Source organism: Rana temporaria, chromosome 1, assembly GCF_905171775.1.
Source record: "Rana temporaria chromosome 1, aRanTem1.1, whole genome shotgun sequence".
NCBI lineage: Eukaryota > Metazoa > Chordata > Amphibia > Anura > Ranidae > Rana > Rana temporaria.
Window position 1 is genome coordinate 78,042,140 of NC_053489.1, and position 17,566 is coordinate 78,059,705.

General features: G+C 43.5%; 1 protein-coding gene across 2 annotated transcripts in view; it reads right to left on the reverse strand.

The window, feature by feature from the left end:
* SLC38A9 (solute carrier family 38 member 9) overlaps positions 1-17,566 on the reverse strand; it is a 115,285-nt gene that overhangs the window by 80,031 nt on the left and 17,688 nt on the right. The window contains exons 2-4 of one of the 2 annotated variants that reach the window (XM_040339465.1): positions 11,311-11,356; positions 9,575-9,696; positions 147-279 (exon numbers count right to left, since the gene is read on the reverse strand). In XM_040339465.1, coding sequence (XP_040195399.1) covers positions 147-279; positions 9,575-9,666 — 225 coding nt within the window. In that variant the 5' untranslated portion in view covers positions 9,667-9,696; positions 11,311-11,356. The remainder of the gene's footprint in view (positions 1-146; positions 280-9,574; positions 9,697-11,310; positions 11,357-17,566) is intronic. The other variant, XM_040339458.1, reaches the window with a different exon arrangement.

Genomic DNA, 17,566 nt, shown 5'->3' on the forward strand with positions numbered 1-17,566 from the left:
TTGGAAAAAGTGTGCATAATTTTCTGTCCCTTTGACACTAGAACAAGAATTGAGTAGAAAAAGCATGTGGACACCGATAATAGCACACTAACAAAAATGGCAGTATCACAAACTACATAGCAATATAATTAAACAATATAACTTACCAAAGAAGGTTCGGAGGGAGGACCCAGCCTCCCATAGTATTGAATACGTTTGTTCATTGCTGAGGCATGGGATGCAACTCTCGGAGGGTCATCATTGATGCTGGTAATGTAGGAACGGTCAATAAAAAAAGGCCTGGAAATAATATAAATAACTGTTAATAATTAATAATGATTACAAAGTTTTAGCAAACAAAAGAAAGAAAATGTTAATAGTACAGTGGCTAGCACTTCTGCCTGGCAGCACTAGGGTCTTTAGTTCCAATCCAAACCACTGCCCTACCTGCCTGCCTGGAGTTTGCATGATCTCCATGTGCCTGCATGGGTTTCCTCTGGGTACTCCGGTTTCCTTCCACGCTCCAAAGACATGCGAATTGGCTCCTGTCTAAATTTTCCCAGTATGTGTATGTATGTATGTATGTGAGTTAGGGACCTTAGATTGTAAGCTTCTTGAGGGAAAGGGACTGATGTGAATGTACAAAATATATGTAAAGCGCTGCATAAACTGCCGGTGCTATATAAGGCACAAAAGAAGAAAGAAAGAAGTTGGCGCTTGCACCAGCCTCAGTGTAGATCCACCGATCTGATAGGTACATGAAACTTTTTAAACTAGTTGACTGTAACAAGTCCATATAGTCCATATTATAGCACCTTGAAGGCAGCCCAGCGAAGATGAGAAGCAAATCTTGGGATGGCTGAGAAAAAAGCACACAGGCGCCACTAAGTGTAGTATACAAGTGAATTTTAATGCACAAAATTAGTGTACATACTCACAAGAGTAGGGTAAAAACAGGCATATAAAAGGCATGGATTGCAGGGCGTCCGAGAAGGGAGTACATCCGCGTGGCTACTGGCTGGTGAGTGTGAGCGGGTTGCGCCGGTGGAGGCCGACGCTTCCTGGACCACACAGGGAGCCAGGGATGACGTCACTTCCGGAATTTTAGATGAACAAATAGATGGCGTGTTTACGGAACTGCACTCCTTCAGGCCATTTTTTCTATTACAAGTAGATAGTGCAGCGCTAAAAGTCCAATATTAGAAAGTCCATAAAAGAATCTTCTCTAAAAGTGACTGGTGATAGGTAAAATCATGCAGGTGCTGTAGCGTGGAATAAAGCAGAAACACCTCCACCGATGGTAGCAATGGCCGCTCACCTCACAGATATGACCCTCTGTTAGATTAGGTCATATACAGCAATCCCATAAGGGTATCTCCAATAGCAAGGAAAATCCAGCAGTGATGAAGAGGTCTCCAAAAGGATGGTCAACAGTAAAGCATCCAATCCAAATGTAAAAGAAAAAAGCACATAGTGTTTCTCCGTGGAGACAAGGCAATAAAATTTAATGGGTAAAAAAATGCACTTACAGAGCAGGGCACTCAGTCCAGTGCCAAGAATAACAGGCGTGTGTGTGACTGTGATGGCGGGTGACGTCACGCTCTCCCTACCGAACGTTGCGTCCCAGGGGCGGGACGTTCGGTAGGGAGAGCGTGACGTCACCCGCCATCACAGTCACACACACGCCTGTTATTCTTGGCACTGGACTGAGTGCCCTGCTCTGTAAGTGCATTTTTTTACCCATTAAATTTTATTGCCTTGTCTCCACGGAGAAACACTATGTGCTTTTTTCTTTTACATTTGGATTGGATGCTTTACTGTTGACCATCCTTTTGGAGACCTCTTCATCACTGCTGGATTTTCCTTGCTATTGGAGATACCCTTATGGGATTGCTGTATATGACCTAATCTAACAGAGGGTCATATCTGTGAGGTGAGCGGCCATTGCTACCATCGGTGGAGGTGTTTCTGCTTTATTCCACGCTACAGCACCTGCATGATTTTACCTATCACCAGTCACTTTTAGAGAAGATTCTTTTATGGACTTTCTAATATTGGACTTTTAGCGCTGCACTATCTACTTGTATTTACTTTCAGGAATTTTATCAATTGAATCCTAGTGTTCAGCTGCTTGCTTTATGTGTGTTTTATTGCGCTGATTATACTTTTTACATATACATTTTTTCTATTGAAAAGCCTGTGGCGTGCATAACACAACCCAAAAACTTCACCCGGTGCAGGAAAAAATGTGCACACACATAAAGAGTGATACACAAAAAATTGTGACGGGTGCATCGTCAAATGGTCCTCCGAAAAGGAGACAACCCTGATCCCCCGGGGCGTTAGGCTCCTGGCAGGGACTAGAGTAAACTGTGGTCCGGGCAGCCGAAGCGGACACGGACCCAACTTTCTTGGAGGGTCTGCCGAAACAGAACCCTCCTCAGTGAGGCTTCCCCGAAGGGAGACCCCATGAGAGCAGGCGAACTAAGCCAGAAGGCCATGTCCACCCACTCCCAAGACTTTCAGGGAAGGCCCGAGGACCAGCACCCTACCCATCACACACAAGGTATACAAAAGTGCACCAACAAAAAAAGGCATAAAGTGACAAGCACAGGGGTAAAATAAAAAAGAAAGTGGGGGAGAAGGAAGGTGGGAGAGGTGAGTGGAAAGTGACCATCTTGCAATACAATGGCCGGCCCTCCGGCCAGGAAACAAAAGGGCATTGAAAGACATTTATAAAAATGTCACTATGAAACAACATGGTGCAGCAAACTGCAGAAAAAACACTTACACATATATATGTACACACTAAGAAATATATGGTGAGAAGAATTGTGTCTATAAAAAAAATTGATGGGTGAGAAATTGTATGTATATACACGGTCGGGGCAAATGGTAATAAGTATAATTATAATCAATATCCAAAAGAAATATGAAATTTAAAAATAAATAAAAAAAGAAATACAAATAAATATAAAAATAATAATGAAAATAAAAAATAAAAATAGAAATAAAAAACAATAAAAATTAAACATAAGATAATAGTGATGAATGGAAAAAACAACAATTGTTCCTATTTGTACACTTAGGCTCCATTCACACCTTGGCGACAAAACGCCCGACGCCGGACGCTCGTGCCGCTGGAGGGGAGAATTCCCATTGCTGTCTATGAGATGGTTCAGGCGTCATTGGCGTTCGCGGCGTTACTTGTCGCGGAGGTGTGAATGCAGCCTTAATCAGAATGGATCGCAACAAACCTAGAGACATTTTGCGTTATTGTTGATGAGGTATTGCGACTTTGAATTAGTTATATCTATGGGTACTTTTATGGTTGAAGACCTTAAGGGTCTGGGATAAATAAATGGACAGGGATAAATATATACCATGTCTAAATAATTTCTTCATTCAGAATCCTTTTCTCCTCCCTTCATCCGTGTTCATTTATTTATCCAGGACCCTTAAGGTCTTTGCACAAATAAACAAAAGGTATTCAGCGCTGGAAAAATTTAAATAAGAAACCTAATAAATGCAAGCCAGCACTAAGGACAAATTCATAAAAAATTCCCAAATAGAACTATATAATATAAACAGTGCAGCGCAATAAACAAAATTGAAATAAATAAACAAATAAAGTGAAAGAATACACAATCACTAGTGTATATAATAAAAGAAAACAGTGTCCATGTGAAAAAAGTCCATAAATAAATGAATAAATAAATAAATTCACAGCCAGTCCAGCGGAAAGAAAAGATTCCAGAATGAAAGTGAAGAGATGACACCATATAATATCCACCACCAGTGAAAGATGGCCTCTCACCTCATAGCTTAGACCCTTGCGGATCACAAAGCATATCTGTTTTAGATCAAAAGCTGACAGCCTCCATAGAAAACGGATGGATGAGATTAGCACCACGGATCCGGACCCAATGACTTTCCAACAGAGATACCACCATATAATTGAAAAGGGAAAATCTAGTGTTCTCCGATTGCATTTCTTTTATTTAAAACCAACAATAAAAAAGTTGCACTCACATGTAAGGACACTCAGTATGCCGAGGGTCAGCATAACAGCATGAAGCAGCATGTAAACAGAACCGTCTGTCTGCAATCTGCGGCGGTCGTGGGTGACGTTCTGCGTGGCTCCTCCCCTCTGTACGCGTTACATCCCGTGGGCGGGACTTCCTCAGCGTGGGTAAAGGAAACACACACTAAAACGTCCCCCTTGACTGATATTTATATGTAACCCCAGCAACGTGTCCACCAATCACATCATAATAAAGATGCCGCCTTTAACAGCAAGTGCATCCCACATAAAGAGCTAATAAGCTAGGAATGGCAGTACAACAGCTGGGGAAACAATTTAAGAAAGAACACGAACACATGGCTAAAAAAAATGATTAAACAGACTAAATCCGGCAAACAAAAGGAAAAATTCAAAATATAAAATTCACCGGTATTGTCATATCACAAATTAGAGCATAGTTCCTACTAATAAAATTTAAAAGAAGTTTGCACATATATAGGTGCAAAAACACTCAGATTTATATGCCAATATATTTATAAAAAACACAGGACGTCATCCACGATCGCCTCAATTGGTGAGTCAACATACAATGTCACATTGTACACAATCAATATCCAATATTAATATTAGAAAATATAGAAATAAAAATGCAAAATCCTGAAAAAATATATATATAAATAAAAAAATATATGCATATACAAAATGAATATATATATATGAAAATTAAATATAAAAGAACTTTTAAACAAATTAAAATCCAGAGAATCCTGAACTAAAAGGACCATCATATTCTGAAATGTTCCAGAATAGTACACCTATAATACACCTCATCTATCTGAGATGAAGCAGTTCAGGTCGAACTCTACGTTCAAACCGGCTGGGGAGGCAACTTTAAGCTCAAAAATCCAAAAGGATTCACGACAGCTAAGTTGTCTGATAAAGTGTCCACCCCTCCAATGTCTTGACACCTTCTCTATCCCCCAGAATTTTAACCCCTTTGGGTCACGATGGTGATGCTGTCTAAAGTGTCTGGATACGCTATGCGTTTTTATACCTCTTTTTATGCAGCTGATATGCTCCCCTACACGCACGTGGAGCGCACGTGAGGTGCGCCCCACGTATTGTAATCCCCATTCGCATTCTAACATATACACCACCCCTTCAGTGGTGCAAGTGACCAGTTGTTTAATGGGGTACTCCACATGTGTAACAGAAGAGGTGAACGTTTTGCGTTTTTTAACATTATTCTTTGCGTGTTTGCAAGTCGCACACCTGCCACAAGCGTAGAAACCAAACAAAAAGTTGAATAACCTAGGTTGGGCAACAATGGGTGGATCTATAACCCCAGGGGCAATACAATCCCTTAGTGTCGGAGCTTTCCTATATATAAATTGAGGACGCTCCGGGAAAACAGGACCCAAAGTCAAATCCCCCTTTAAGATAGGCCAATGTTTGGCTACAATTCTTTCAAACTTTTTATGTTGGATGTTATAGTCTAAAATAAGTTTATAGTAAGGCTAGGTTCACACCACGATTTTTACATCCGATAATCGGACCGTTAAATCGGATGGAATCGTATATGACAAAATCGTATGTCAAAATTTTCACTAAAAAATCGGATCCTGATTTTAAATAATGTCTCGGAAAAAGAAGATTTTTGAAGTTATGGATATTCAGGGGAACCCCGCCGTCAATTTAAAACAAAAATGACGTGCGGTTCCCCCTAAATATCCATAACCAGACCCTTCAGGTCTGGTATGGATATTCAGGGGAACCCCGCGGTCAATTTAAAACAAAAATGACGTGCGGTTCCCCCTAAATATCCATAACCAGACCCGTTATCCGAGCACGTTGACCTGGCCGGCCGCAGAAAAGAGGGGGGGACAGAGTGCGCCCCCCCCTCTCCTGAACCGCACCAGGCCACATGCCCTCAACATGGGGAGGATGTCCCCATGTTGATGGGGACAAGGGACTCATCCCCACAACCCTTGCCCGGTGGTTGTGGGGGTATGCGGGCGGGAGGTTTATCAGAATCTGAAAGACCCCTTTAACAAAGGGGACCCCCAGATCCTGACCCCCCCCTGTGTGAAATGGTAATGGGGTACACTGTACCTCTACCATTTCACGAAGGAAGTGTAAAGTATTGTAAAAAAAACACACTGACACCTTAGAATAAAGTCCTTTAGTAAAAAAAAAAAAACACTCGTTCCCGGCTTCCAGCGTTGTCCTGATCTGCAAGGGCTGATCTCCCGCGATGAGAAGATCCTGCGACGGCCGGGTGTTCTCCGATCCAGCGCTGAGAAGATCCATCCGGAGCGCAGCATCCCCGACCTCCTCATCGCCGGACACAGCCCAGCGGAATGACGCGCTGGAGCTGTGACATTACTTATATAGAGCAGGCAGGGACACCCGTCACGTGACCCCGCCCCCTCTGACGTACCCTCTGCTATCACTGGGGAAGCCCAAGAAGAGGAAAGACATTGGGCTTCGTCAGTGACGTACCAGAGGGTACGTCAGAGGGGGCGGGGTCACGTGACGGGTGTCCCTGCCTGCTCTATATAAGTAATGTCACAGCTCCAGCGCGTCATTCCGCTGGGCTGTGTCCATTTTTAATAAAGGACTTTATTCTAAGGTGTCAGTGTGTTTTTTTTACAATACTTTACACTTCCTTTGTGAAATGGTAGAGGTACAGTGTACCCCATTACCATTTCACACAGGGGGGGGGGGGGGTCAGGATCTGGGGGTCCCCTTTGTTAAAGGGGTCTTCCAGATTCTGATAAACCTCCCGCCCGCATACCCCCACAACCACCGGGCAAGGGTTGTGGGGATGAGACCCTTGTCCCCATCAACATGGGGACATCCTCCCCATGTTGAGGGCATGTGGCCTGGTGCGGTTCAGGAGAGGGGGGGCCGCACTCTGTCCCCCCCTCTTTTCTGCGGCCGGCCAGGTCAACGTGCTCGGATAACGGGTCTGGTTATGGATATTTAGGGGGAATCGCACGTCATTTTTGTTTTAAATTGACGGTGGGGATCCCCTGAATATCCATACCAGACCTGAAGGGTCTGGTTATGGATATTTAGGGGGAACCGCACGTCATTTTTGTTTTAAATTGACCGCGGGGTTCCCCTGAATATCCATACCAGACCTAAAGGGTCTGGTTATTGAATTTGCGGGGACCTCCGTTCGGGTTCGCTCAACCCTAGTAATAAAAAATCGGGTACGATTTATTGCACAGTCATCCGATTTAGTACGATTTAGATTGACCACAATATAAAAAAAAACGGATACGATTTTAAATCAGGACCAAAAATCATGGTCAAACACGATTTTTGATGCGATTTTAAATCGTATCAAATCTGATGCGGATCAAATCGGATGCACTTGGGGACCTAAATTAATGAATGGAAGTGAATGGATACGTTTTGCCATACAGATTTGTACGATTTTAAAGCTAAAATCGTGAGAACAAGTAGGATGACAAAATCGTGGTGTGAATGCACCCTTACTGGGGATCTCATTGGCCACCACACTCAAAGGCTTGTCAGCAATAAAAGTAGTTCTATCCATAGACCTGACTTTCTCAATTTCCTCACCGATAATAGGTAAAGAATATCCCTTTTGTGTGAATCTCTCAGCTAATATTTGGGCTTGTGAGAGAAAATCAAGCTCTGATGAGCAATTTCTCCGTAATCTCACGAAGTGCCCTCTTGGGATGTTACATAACCAAAGCCTATGATGGCAACTGGACAGGGGTATAAAACCGTTACGGTCAGTAACCTTGAAATGATTCCTAGTTTGCAACTGATTATTCTTTTTAAAAATGTCAAGATCTAGGAAGGGGATCTGGTCACAAGACACGGTCCAAGTCAATAGAATATTTTTGTCGTTAGTATTCAGCTTATTCATTAAGGATTGAAGACATTATAAGGTCATTGATATACCTTTTATAGCACAGCAATTGCGGGGGGCGATCGTGAAACACTACATCACGTGCGTGTAGGGGAGCATATCAGCTGCATAAAAAGAGGTATAAAAACGCATAGCGTATCCAGACACTTTAGACAGCATCACCATCGTGACCCAAAGGGGTTAAAATTCTGGGGGATAGAGAAGGTGTCAAGACATTGGAGGGGTGGACACTTTATCAGACAACTTAGCTGTCGTGAATCCTTTTGGATTTTTGAGCTTAAAGTTGCCTCCCCAGCCGGTTTGAACTTAGAGTTCGACCTGAACTGCTTCATCTCAGATAGATGAGGTGTATTATAGGTGTACTATTCTGGAACATTTCAGAATATGATGGTCCTTTTAGTTCAGGATTCTCTGGATTTTAATTTGTTTAAAAGTTCTTTTATATTTTTATATATATATATATATATATATATATATATATATATATATATATATATATATATATATATATATATATATATATACACACACATACACACATTTTGTATATGCATATATTTTTTTATTTATATATATTTTTTCATGATTTTGCATTTTTATTTATATATTTTCTAATATTAATATTAATATTGGATATTGATTGTGTACAATGTGACATTGTATGTTGACTCACCAATTGAGGCGATCGTGGATGACGTCCTGTGTTTTTTATAAATATATTGGCATATAAATCTGAGTGTTTTTGCACCTATATATGTGCAAACTTCTTTTAAATTTTAATAGTACAAACTATGCTCTAAATTGTGATATGACAATACCGGTGAATTTTATATTTTGAATTTTTCCTTTGTTTGCCGGATTTAGTCTGTTTAATCATTTTTTTTAGCCATGTGTTCGTGCTCTTTCTTAAATTGTTTCCCCAGCTGTTGTACTGCCATTCCTAGCTTATTAGCTCTTTATGTGGGATGCAATTGCTGTTAAAGGCGGCATCTTCATTATGATGTGATTGGTGGACCCGTTGCTCGGGTTACATATAACTATCAGTCAAGGGGGACGTTTTAGTGTGCGTTTCCTTTACCCACGCTGAGGAAGTCCTGCCCAAGGGACGTAACGCGTACAGAGGGGAGGAGCCACGCAGAACGTCACCCACGACCGCCGCAGATTGCAGACAGACGGTTCTGTTTACATGCTGCTACATGCTGTTATGCTGACACTCGGCATACTGAGTGTCCTTACATGTGAGTGCAACTTTTTTATTGTTGGTTTTAAATAAAAGAAATCCAATCGGAGAGCACTAGATTTTCCCTTTCTTTTCAATTTTATGGTGGTATCTCTGTTGGAAAGTCATTGGGTTCGGATCCGTGTGGCCAGAGGTGGGGAGGCGCCGGAGACACTGAGAAACCGATTGGAGCCGCTTGGATGCACTCGGAAACACTCGGTTCCGAATGGCTTAGAGTGTCACTGGCGCCCCCGCACCTCTGGCCAAATGCAGTACTGCACACCGCAGAGACTTGAATCCTGCTCGTTTTGCGAGACAACACTCGCAAACAGAGTCAGGATTTAAAAAAAAATAATAATAGCTGGTATTACTGTATTGCTTTTTGTCAACATTTCCTTTACTGCTGTTATAAAGAAGCATTTTAGAGACCAAAAATATGTACCTTCTGATTCGTGCATCGCCAGAAGCAAAGTGATTCTGTGCACATTCATCATACAGTGAAGAAACAATCAAAGGCTTCTCATCTTCATCCATACTGGGCTTGAAACCTTCAACGCCACAAACCTACAAAACAATACAAATGTAAAAGCAAAAAAACGTATTAACATTTCAAACAATTTTCCCCAAAATAAAATTTTCCCCACACGGTTTTACTCCAGATACTGAGCAATGCCCTGTCAAATTAGAGACAAACAAAAAATTCAACAAAAAGCAAAAGTGAGTTCACAGAACTTGTCATTTTTTAAAGCATTAACCACTTGCCTACCGGGCACTTTTACCCCCCCCCCCCCTTCCTGCCCAGGCCAATTTTCAGCTTTCAGCGCTATTACACTTTGAATGACAATTGCATGGTCTTGCTACACTGTACCAAAACCAAATTTGTATAATTTTTTTCAAACAAATAGAGCTTTCTTTTGGTGGTATTTAATCACCGCAGTTTTTTTTTTTGCTAGTTTGTTATAAAATTTAGCAAACAGGTAAATGATGTTGTGCATGGTAAGGGCCCTTTCACACGGGGCCGATCAGTAATGATCCGCTCCGTGTGTCCGCAAAGCTCAGTGGGGATCCTCCGTAAAATCCCCGCTGAGCTGGCAGCTGACAGGGCGGTCCCCGCACACTGTGTGCAGGGACCGCCCTGTCTTTCCTCCGCTCTCCCCTATGGGGGATCGGATTAACACGGACCGTATGTCCGTGTTCATCCGATCTGATCCGGCAGACGGAAGAAAAATAGGATTTCTTCCATCCGCAAATGCGGATCTTTACGGAAGCGGACAAATTACGGGTGTCAGCGGATGACACCCGTAATCACATAGGGACCCATGTATGTCCCGTTTTCATCTGCAAACGGATGGATAAAAATGCGGACATACGGTCCGTACGTGTGAAAGGGCCCTAAGGCTGCACTGACAGGGCACTGTTGGGACTGCACTGATAATCAGTGCCCTGATTATTAGTGAAAATTAAGGATGAGCTCTGGCGTGTTCGCATAGAACACGTGCAGAGCCCGCCAGGAAGTGTGCACGGTGCTGTGCTAATCACAGCCAGGGAGACATTGTCCCGATGCTCGGCTGCGGGGATCGTGAAATGTCTCCCTGGCTGTTATTAGCGCAGCGCCGTGCACACTTCCTGGCGGGCTCTGCTTGTGTTCTATGCGAACACGCCAGAGCTCATCCTTAGTGAACATATCCCTTTACACAACCCAGTTATTGACTCTCTTCTCCTATCCTCATGCTGTTAGCATGAGGAAAGGAGTACGGATAACTGGCTTCTGTTTACATCGAGATCAGCTGTGATTGGACACAGCTGATCACTTGGTAAAGAGCTGCTAATTGGCTCTTTACCTCAATCTGTGATCAGCAGTGTCCGGAAGACACTATGATTACGGGGGGTCGGAATATGATGGCCTGCCACGCTGTAGCCAACATTCGGCTATTGCGAGGTCGGCAAACGGTTAACAAAACAAAAAAAATATATGGTGCTATGATAGAATTTCCAAATTACAGCATGTACTGTGGCTGTAAGGGACTGGTTGATTTCTCATCTCTTCATGCACTTTTAGGGCTGGTTACCACCAGATGCAGTCCAGTGTGTTCATAAACTGCATCAAAAATACATGCACAGTGTTTTATATGTATTCTAATGGCCCTAGTTCACACCAGTGCAGTACGTTCCACTCACGTCAACAAAAGTAGAACATGCTGCAATTTTTCTGTATGGAACACATCTGAAAAACGATTACAAAAAAATGGTAAAAAACTGAACAAACATCCTCAATGGAGGCAAAGAGAAAAAAAAAAGATTGTCAGAAATGCATCAATAAAAACACACCAGAACCCATCAAAACACATGGATGCAGAAACAGAAATTGTGGTGTGAACCGGCCCTAATGGCCAGACAAATTTCTCCACGAACAACATAAACAAATGGAGAGACATATGCCCATCCTCCAGAATTCTAACAGCTTGGCTCACAGACAGAAGTTTGCAGTCAATGGTCTCCCTCAAAGCAATTGCACTTCTAACTGACAGAAAACAGCGAGCAGTGCCTATAAGAGACATGAGCGCCCTCTGCTGGGGTATAGCTCCTCCTGTAAGGCTGGGTTCACAAATGCACAGGATGCAGTATACATCGTCCCCTGTTATTGCAAATGAGTTCTGCCCGCTGCCCAACACCTCATTCACACTGGAAATTACATACATGCACTTATAGGATATTTCTAAAGACATAAGGGCACACTTGTGTGCATAAAAATGCAGGTAAAAACTCACATGCTTTTACTTGTATTTTTCTATGTGCATTTACCTTTATTTCATTTCATGTTTTGCCCTTTTGTTTTATTTTTTATATATTGCATCTAGCTGCATTTGTGTATGCAAGTTTTCAGGAAGCTGTCACTATAACTGCCAACCATCTTCCAGTTATCCTGTTTTGTTTTTTACTTCACGAATCCTTAAAGTAATTGTAAAGGTTTTTTTTTTTTAAACAACAAACATGTCATACTTACCTCCACTGTGCAGTTCGTTTTGCACAGAGTGGCACCGATCCTGCTGTTCTGGGGTCCCACGGCGGCTCCTCCCTGCAATAGATAACCCCCTCTAGGAAGTTCTTTGCCAAGGGGGTTACCTTGCGGGCGCACTCCCGTGTCATACACTCTGCGTCCATAGCCGCCGAGTGTATGACTCAGCCCCGCCACTGGTGGCCGCGTTATTGGATTTGATTGACAGCAGCGGAAGCCAATGGGTGCGCTACTATCAATCTATCCAATCAATGCTGAGACTCTGTGGAGAAGAGGACGCCGGGGGACGCGCAGAGCAGGTTAACTGGCTCAGGTAAGTAAAACAGCGGGGCCTGGGGGGCATCATAGGATGCATTAAGGTGAAAAAACACGAACCTTCACAACCTCTTTAATTCAGCAAGTACCCCCCCCCCCCCCCCCGCAACAGGCCATGTTTGCAGGTTTTCCTTTATCTTAAATCAGAGTCAATGGCTTGGTATTTTGGACAGCTTTTTATCTAAAAGGAATTCACAAAACATGGCCTGTTGGGGGTACTTGAGGGCTGAGGTTGAGAACCACTGCCTTAGTTTACTGTGTATTTTCCATGAGTTTAACTGCTTTTTTAGGGATGGAGCAGTGTTGAAAAATTGCACACATGTGATGAGGTGTGAACTGAGCACATAGAAAACCACTGTTTTCTGTGTCCTTGCCCTGCTCTTGTGCCCTTCTGCAGAGGAAAAATGCAACTCTGCACAAGTGTGATCCTGCCCTAAATGCATGTAATAATTGTAAATGGTATAATTCACACTGGGGGTAATTTACTAAAACTGGAGAGTGCAAAATCTGGTGCAACTCTGCATAGAAACCAACCAGCTTCCAGGGTTTATTGCCAACACCTAATTGAATAACCTTAAAGCGGGAGTTCACCCAATGATGTATTTTTTTTTATCTTTTCCCCCTAGCTTCATGCTCGTTTTGTCTAGGGGAATCGGCTAGTTGTTTTAAAATATGAGCTGTACTTACCCGTTTACGAGATGCATCTTCTCTGTCGCTTCCGGGTATGGGCTGTGGGACTGGGCGTTCCTTCTTGATTGACAGTCTTCCGAGAGGCTTCCGACGGTGGCATCCATCGCGTCACTAGTAGCTGAAAGAAGCCGAACGTCGGTGTGGCTCTATACTGCGCACCGACGTTCGGCTTCTTTCGGAAAATCGTGATGCGATGGATGCGACCGTCGGAAGCCTCTCGGAAGACTGTCAATCAAAATAGGAACGCCCAGTCCCGCAGCCCATACCCGGAAGCGACGGAGAAGATGCATCTCGTAAACGGTAAGTAATGCTCATATTTTAAAACAACTAGCCGATTCCCCTAGACAAAACGAGCATCCATCTAGGGGGAAAAAGTTTTATGTACAGGTGAACCCCCGCTTTAAAGCGGAGCTTCAGTCATTTTTTTACTTTCTATTAAATCTTCTGCCCTTGTTGTTTTAAATTTGGATAGCAAAACATTTATTTTCTGACAGTAAATACCTTATACAGCCCACTTCCTGTTTCTTGTGCAGTAAAAAACCTAGGCTTATGACATAATGCACAGCTCTCACACTCTCCTAAGAGTTTGCCAGGAAGGGAGGGGGGGGTGTCATTAGAGGGCCAATGAGAGCTGCAGAGCTGTAGTTGTGTGTCTGGTAAATCCAGCAAATGAACAGGCAGCAGCTTCTGCTGCCCACAGTTAAAATGGATGCAGCCAGACTCAGTGGAGAGATATTTCTGCAGCATCTAACGAGCAGGGCCCTCTGATCCCTCCTGTATTGATTTGTATTGTGACTGTACTGTCTTCCCTAATGTAAAGCACTGCGCAAACTGTTGGCGCTATATAAATCCTGTATAATAATAATAATAATAATAATAATAATAAAAGAGCTTGCCTTCAAAGGGAATGTCGCAGAGCTTGTTCTTGGAGATAAGGTCCACCTCCCAAGACTTAAGCCAGATCGCTCGCCTGGCTGAATTAATGAGAGCAGAAGACCTAGCTGCAGCTGCATCAGCCAAGAAAGCTACTGACTTGGCAATGAGTGGGAGGGACTCCCTAATTTCCTGGGGGTGTCGGATGAAAAAAGATCATCCAGACGCTGAACCCATACATCCAAATTCCTAGCCACACAGGTGGATGCTACAGCTGGACCCAAAAACAAAGCTGAAGCATCCCAGGCCTTACGCAGCAAAGAGTCTGCCTTCCTGTCCATTTGCTCTTTAAGGACCCCTGAGTCTTCAAAGGTCAGGTCTGATTTTTTAGAAACCTGTGACATAGGGGCATCTACGGTAGTTTAGGACTTTCAAATAAAGTCTCTTCAATTTCAGATTGAAAAGGAAATCTTCTTATGTGCCCTTTAGACTGGAATAACCTACTTTCAGGTTCTTTCCATTCTGAAAGAATCATATCTTTAAGTGATTGGTGAACCAGGAAAGTCCTTGACTTCCGCCCCTGAAGACCCCTATACATTCTATTCTACACAGATTGGATTTGCTTTGACATCTCAATCTGTTCAGAGGCATAAATTGATTTAAAAAGTTCATCAATATCCTCTGCTGGAAAAAGAAACTTAGGGTTACCCGCCTCCCCCCCACTGATGCGGAATCCCCATCAGATGAGAAGCTCAGGTTCTCCCCTTCATCCAGATCTGAGGTATAGTGTGAATCACTGATCTCAGACCGAGGAGGGGGGTCTAACTGAAGCTAAAGGCTCTTGAGTTCTGAGACCAGAGGAAGAAGGCCCCAGACCTGCTGCCCTGTCATTGAAAGACCGGAAGGAGGCAACCACCTCCTTCATAGAAGACATTAACTCTTTAACAACTTGCCTACTATGCACATACACCCCCTTCCTGCCCAGACGAAATTTTAGCTTCCGGCACTGCGTCGTTTTAACTGACAATTGCGCGGTCATGCGACGTGACTCCCAAACAAAATTGACGTCCTTTTTTTCCCCACAAATAGAGCTTTCTTTTGGTGGTATTTGATCGCCTGTGCGTTTTTTATTTGTTGGGCTATAACAGTGTTTCTCAATTCCAGTCCTCAGGCCCCCCCAACAGGTCAGGTTTTCAGGATTTCCCTCAGATGAAAAGGCTGTGGTGATTACCAAGGCAGTGAAACTGATCAAATCACCTGTGCAAAATAATGGAAATCCTGAAAACCTGACCTGTTGGGGGGGGCCTGAGAACTGGAATTGAGAAACACTGGGCTATAAACAAAAAAAAGAGCGTAAATTTTGAAAAAAAAAAAACACAATATTTTTTACTTTTTGCTATAATAAATATCCCATTTAAAAAAAAAAAAATAATAATTTTATCTCAGTTTAGGCCGATACATATTCTTCTACATATTTTTGGTAAAAAAAAAAAAAAAACGCAATAACCGTATAGTGACTGGTTTGCGCAAAAGTTATATTGCCTACAAAATAGGGAACATAATTATGATTTGTTTTTTATTTATTTTTTACTAGGAATGGCGGCGATCTGCGATTTTTTTTGGGACTGCGACATTATAGCGGACACATCGGACACTTTTGACACATTTTTGGGACCATTCACATTTATACAGTGAACAGTGCTATAAATATGCATTGATTACTGTATAAATGTGACTGGCAGAGAAGGGGTTAACCACTAGGGGGCGGGGAAGGGGTTAAATGTGTAGCCTAGTGAGTGTTCTAACTGTAGGGGGAGGGGGGTGACTGGGGGAGGTGACCGATCTGTGTCCTTATGTACAAGGGACACAGCATCGGTCTCCTCTCTCCCTGACAGGACGTGGATCTCTGTGTTTACACACAGAGATCCACGGTCCTGCTCAGTTACTGGGCAATCGCGGGTGCCCAGCGGCCATCGCGGACGACAGGCACACGCATTGTGTTCCCAGTAACGCGATGGGTGCTTTAAATGACAGGACGTCATATGACGTCCTGTCAGAACAATAGGGTATTCCGCCCGCCGTCATTTGACGGCGTGCGGTTGTAAAGCAGTTAAAAGAGGTAGTCTCTGAACTAGCCCTAGATGGAATACAATCTTCACAAAAAAGCCTTTTATATCCATCAGTCAGCCTTGCTCTGCAGTTTCTGCATTTCTTTTTCATCGGTTGATCCTAGAAAAAAAAAAGAAACAAGAGCCATAAGAAAGGAAGGCCCATACAAAAAAGGTCTGCTGCATAATCACAGACAAGGGCTTACCTTGGGGGCAGTATGGGAACCGGAGGCTGCCGCTGGTTCCATCTGAGCGGGCTTCCTTCTCAAGCCTGTCCTCAAGCTCCATTGGTAAATGGAGATCGGCCGGGGAAAATAGGCTGCTGTCCCAGGCAGCATGTCCTCAGTGTACTCCGCCGTGTTCCTTATGAACACGTTGCGATAAAGTGCGTCACGTGACTTCCGGTTCCGGCGCCATCTTGCCCCGTCATCGGAAGTCCTCCGACGACATTTTGGTACACCTCGGTGAAGCCGAGGAAGACAAGGCTTCCACCAGCAGAGCTGGGGGAAAACCTGAAGGAAATTGCCACCACTACACAGGTAAGCAAGTACCTCCAACAATAGGGAACCCTTCTGGCCAAAGAAAACAGGGACTGAACACACCCAGGACTTGGCCAAAACCAGTACTGGATGTTGCCAGAGCAGGGGGGTTTGCCAACCACAGTTACCAGACCTAGGAAAAACAAAAAATGTGTCAGTGCTCCTGGAGGGTCTGGAAACACAAAACTGAGGGTCAGAGGAAAGGGAGGGGCCTTTTAAATTGTATCCGATTTGTGTTTCCTGTAGAGGGCGGAGCCAATCATCTCTCAAGTAGCTGTCCTGGAAGGTGAGGGGGGAAAATAGAAATTGTAGAGGTGATCAAATACCTCAAAAGAAAGCTCTATTTGTGTAAAAAAAAAAAGGACATCAATGTTTGTTTGGGTACAGCGTTGCATACCCCCGCAATGATCAGTTAAAAAAACGCAGTGCCGTATCGCAAAAAATGACCTGGTCATAAAGAGCCCTTTCCCACTGGGGCGGTGGGGGCGTCTGTAGCCATCTTTTAGCGGCGCTTTACCGTAGTTTTCATGGCGCTAATCGGCCGTTAGCGGGGTGCTTTTAGCCCCCGCTAGCGGCTGAGAAAGGGTTAAAACAGGGGTTGACAAATTTGCTTGGAATCTAGGAGCCAGCAAAAAAAGTTAGGAGCCAGAAAACGCACCCCGTCCCGACGAGCTTGCGCGCAGAAGCGAACACATACGTGAGCAGCGCCCGCATATGTAAACTGTGTTCAAACGCAATTTTGAAGCGTGACATGTTGGGTATGAATTTACTCTGCGTAACATTATCTTTCATAATATTAAAAAAAATGGGGATAACTTTACTGTTGTCTTATTTTTTTTAATAAAAAAAAGTGCGCTTGTAAGACCGCTGCGCAAATACGGCGTGACAGAAAG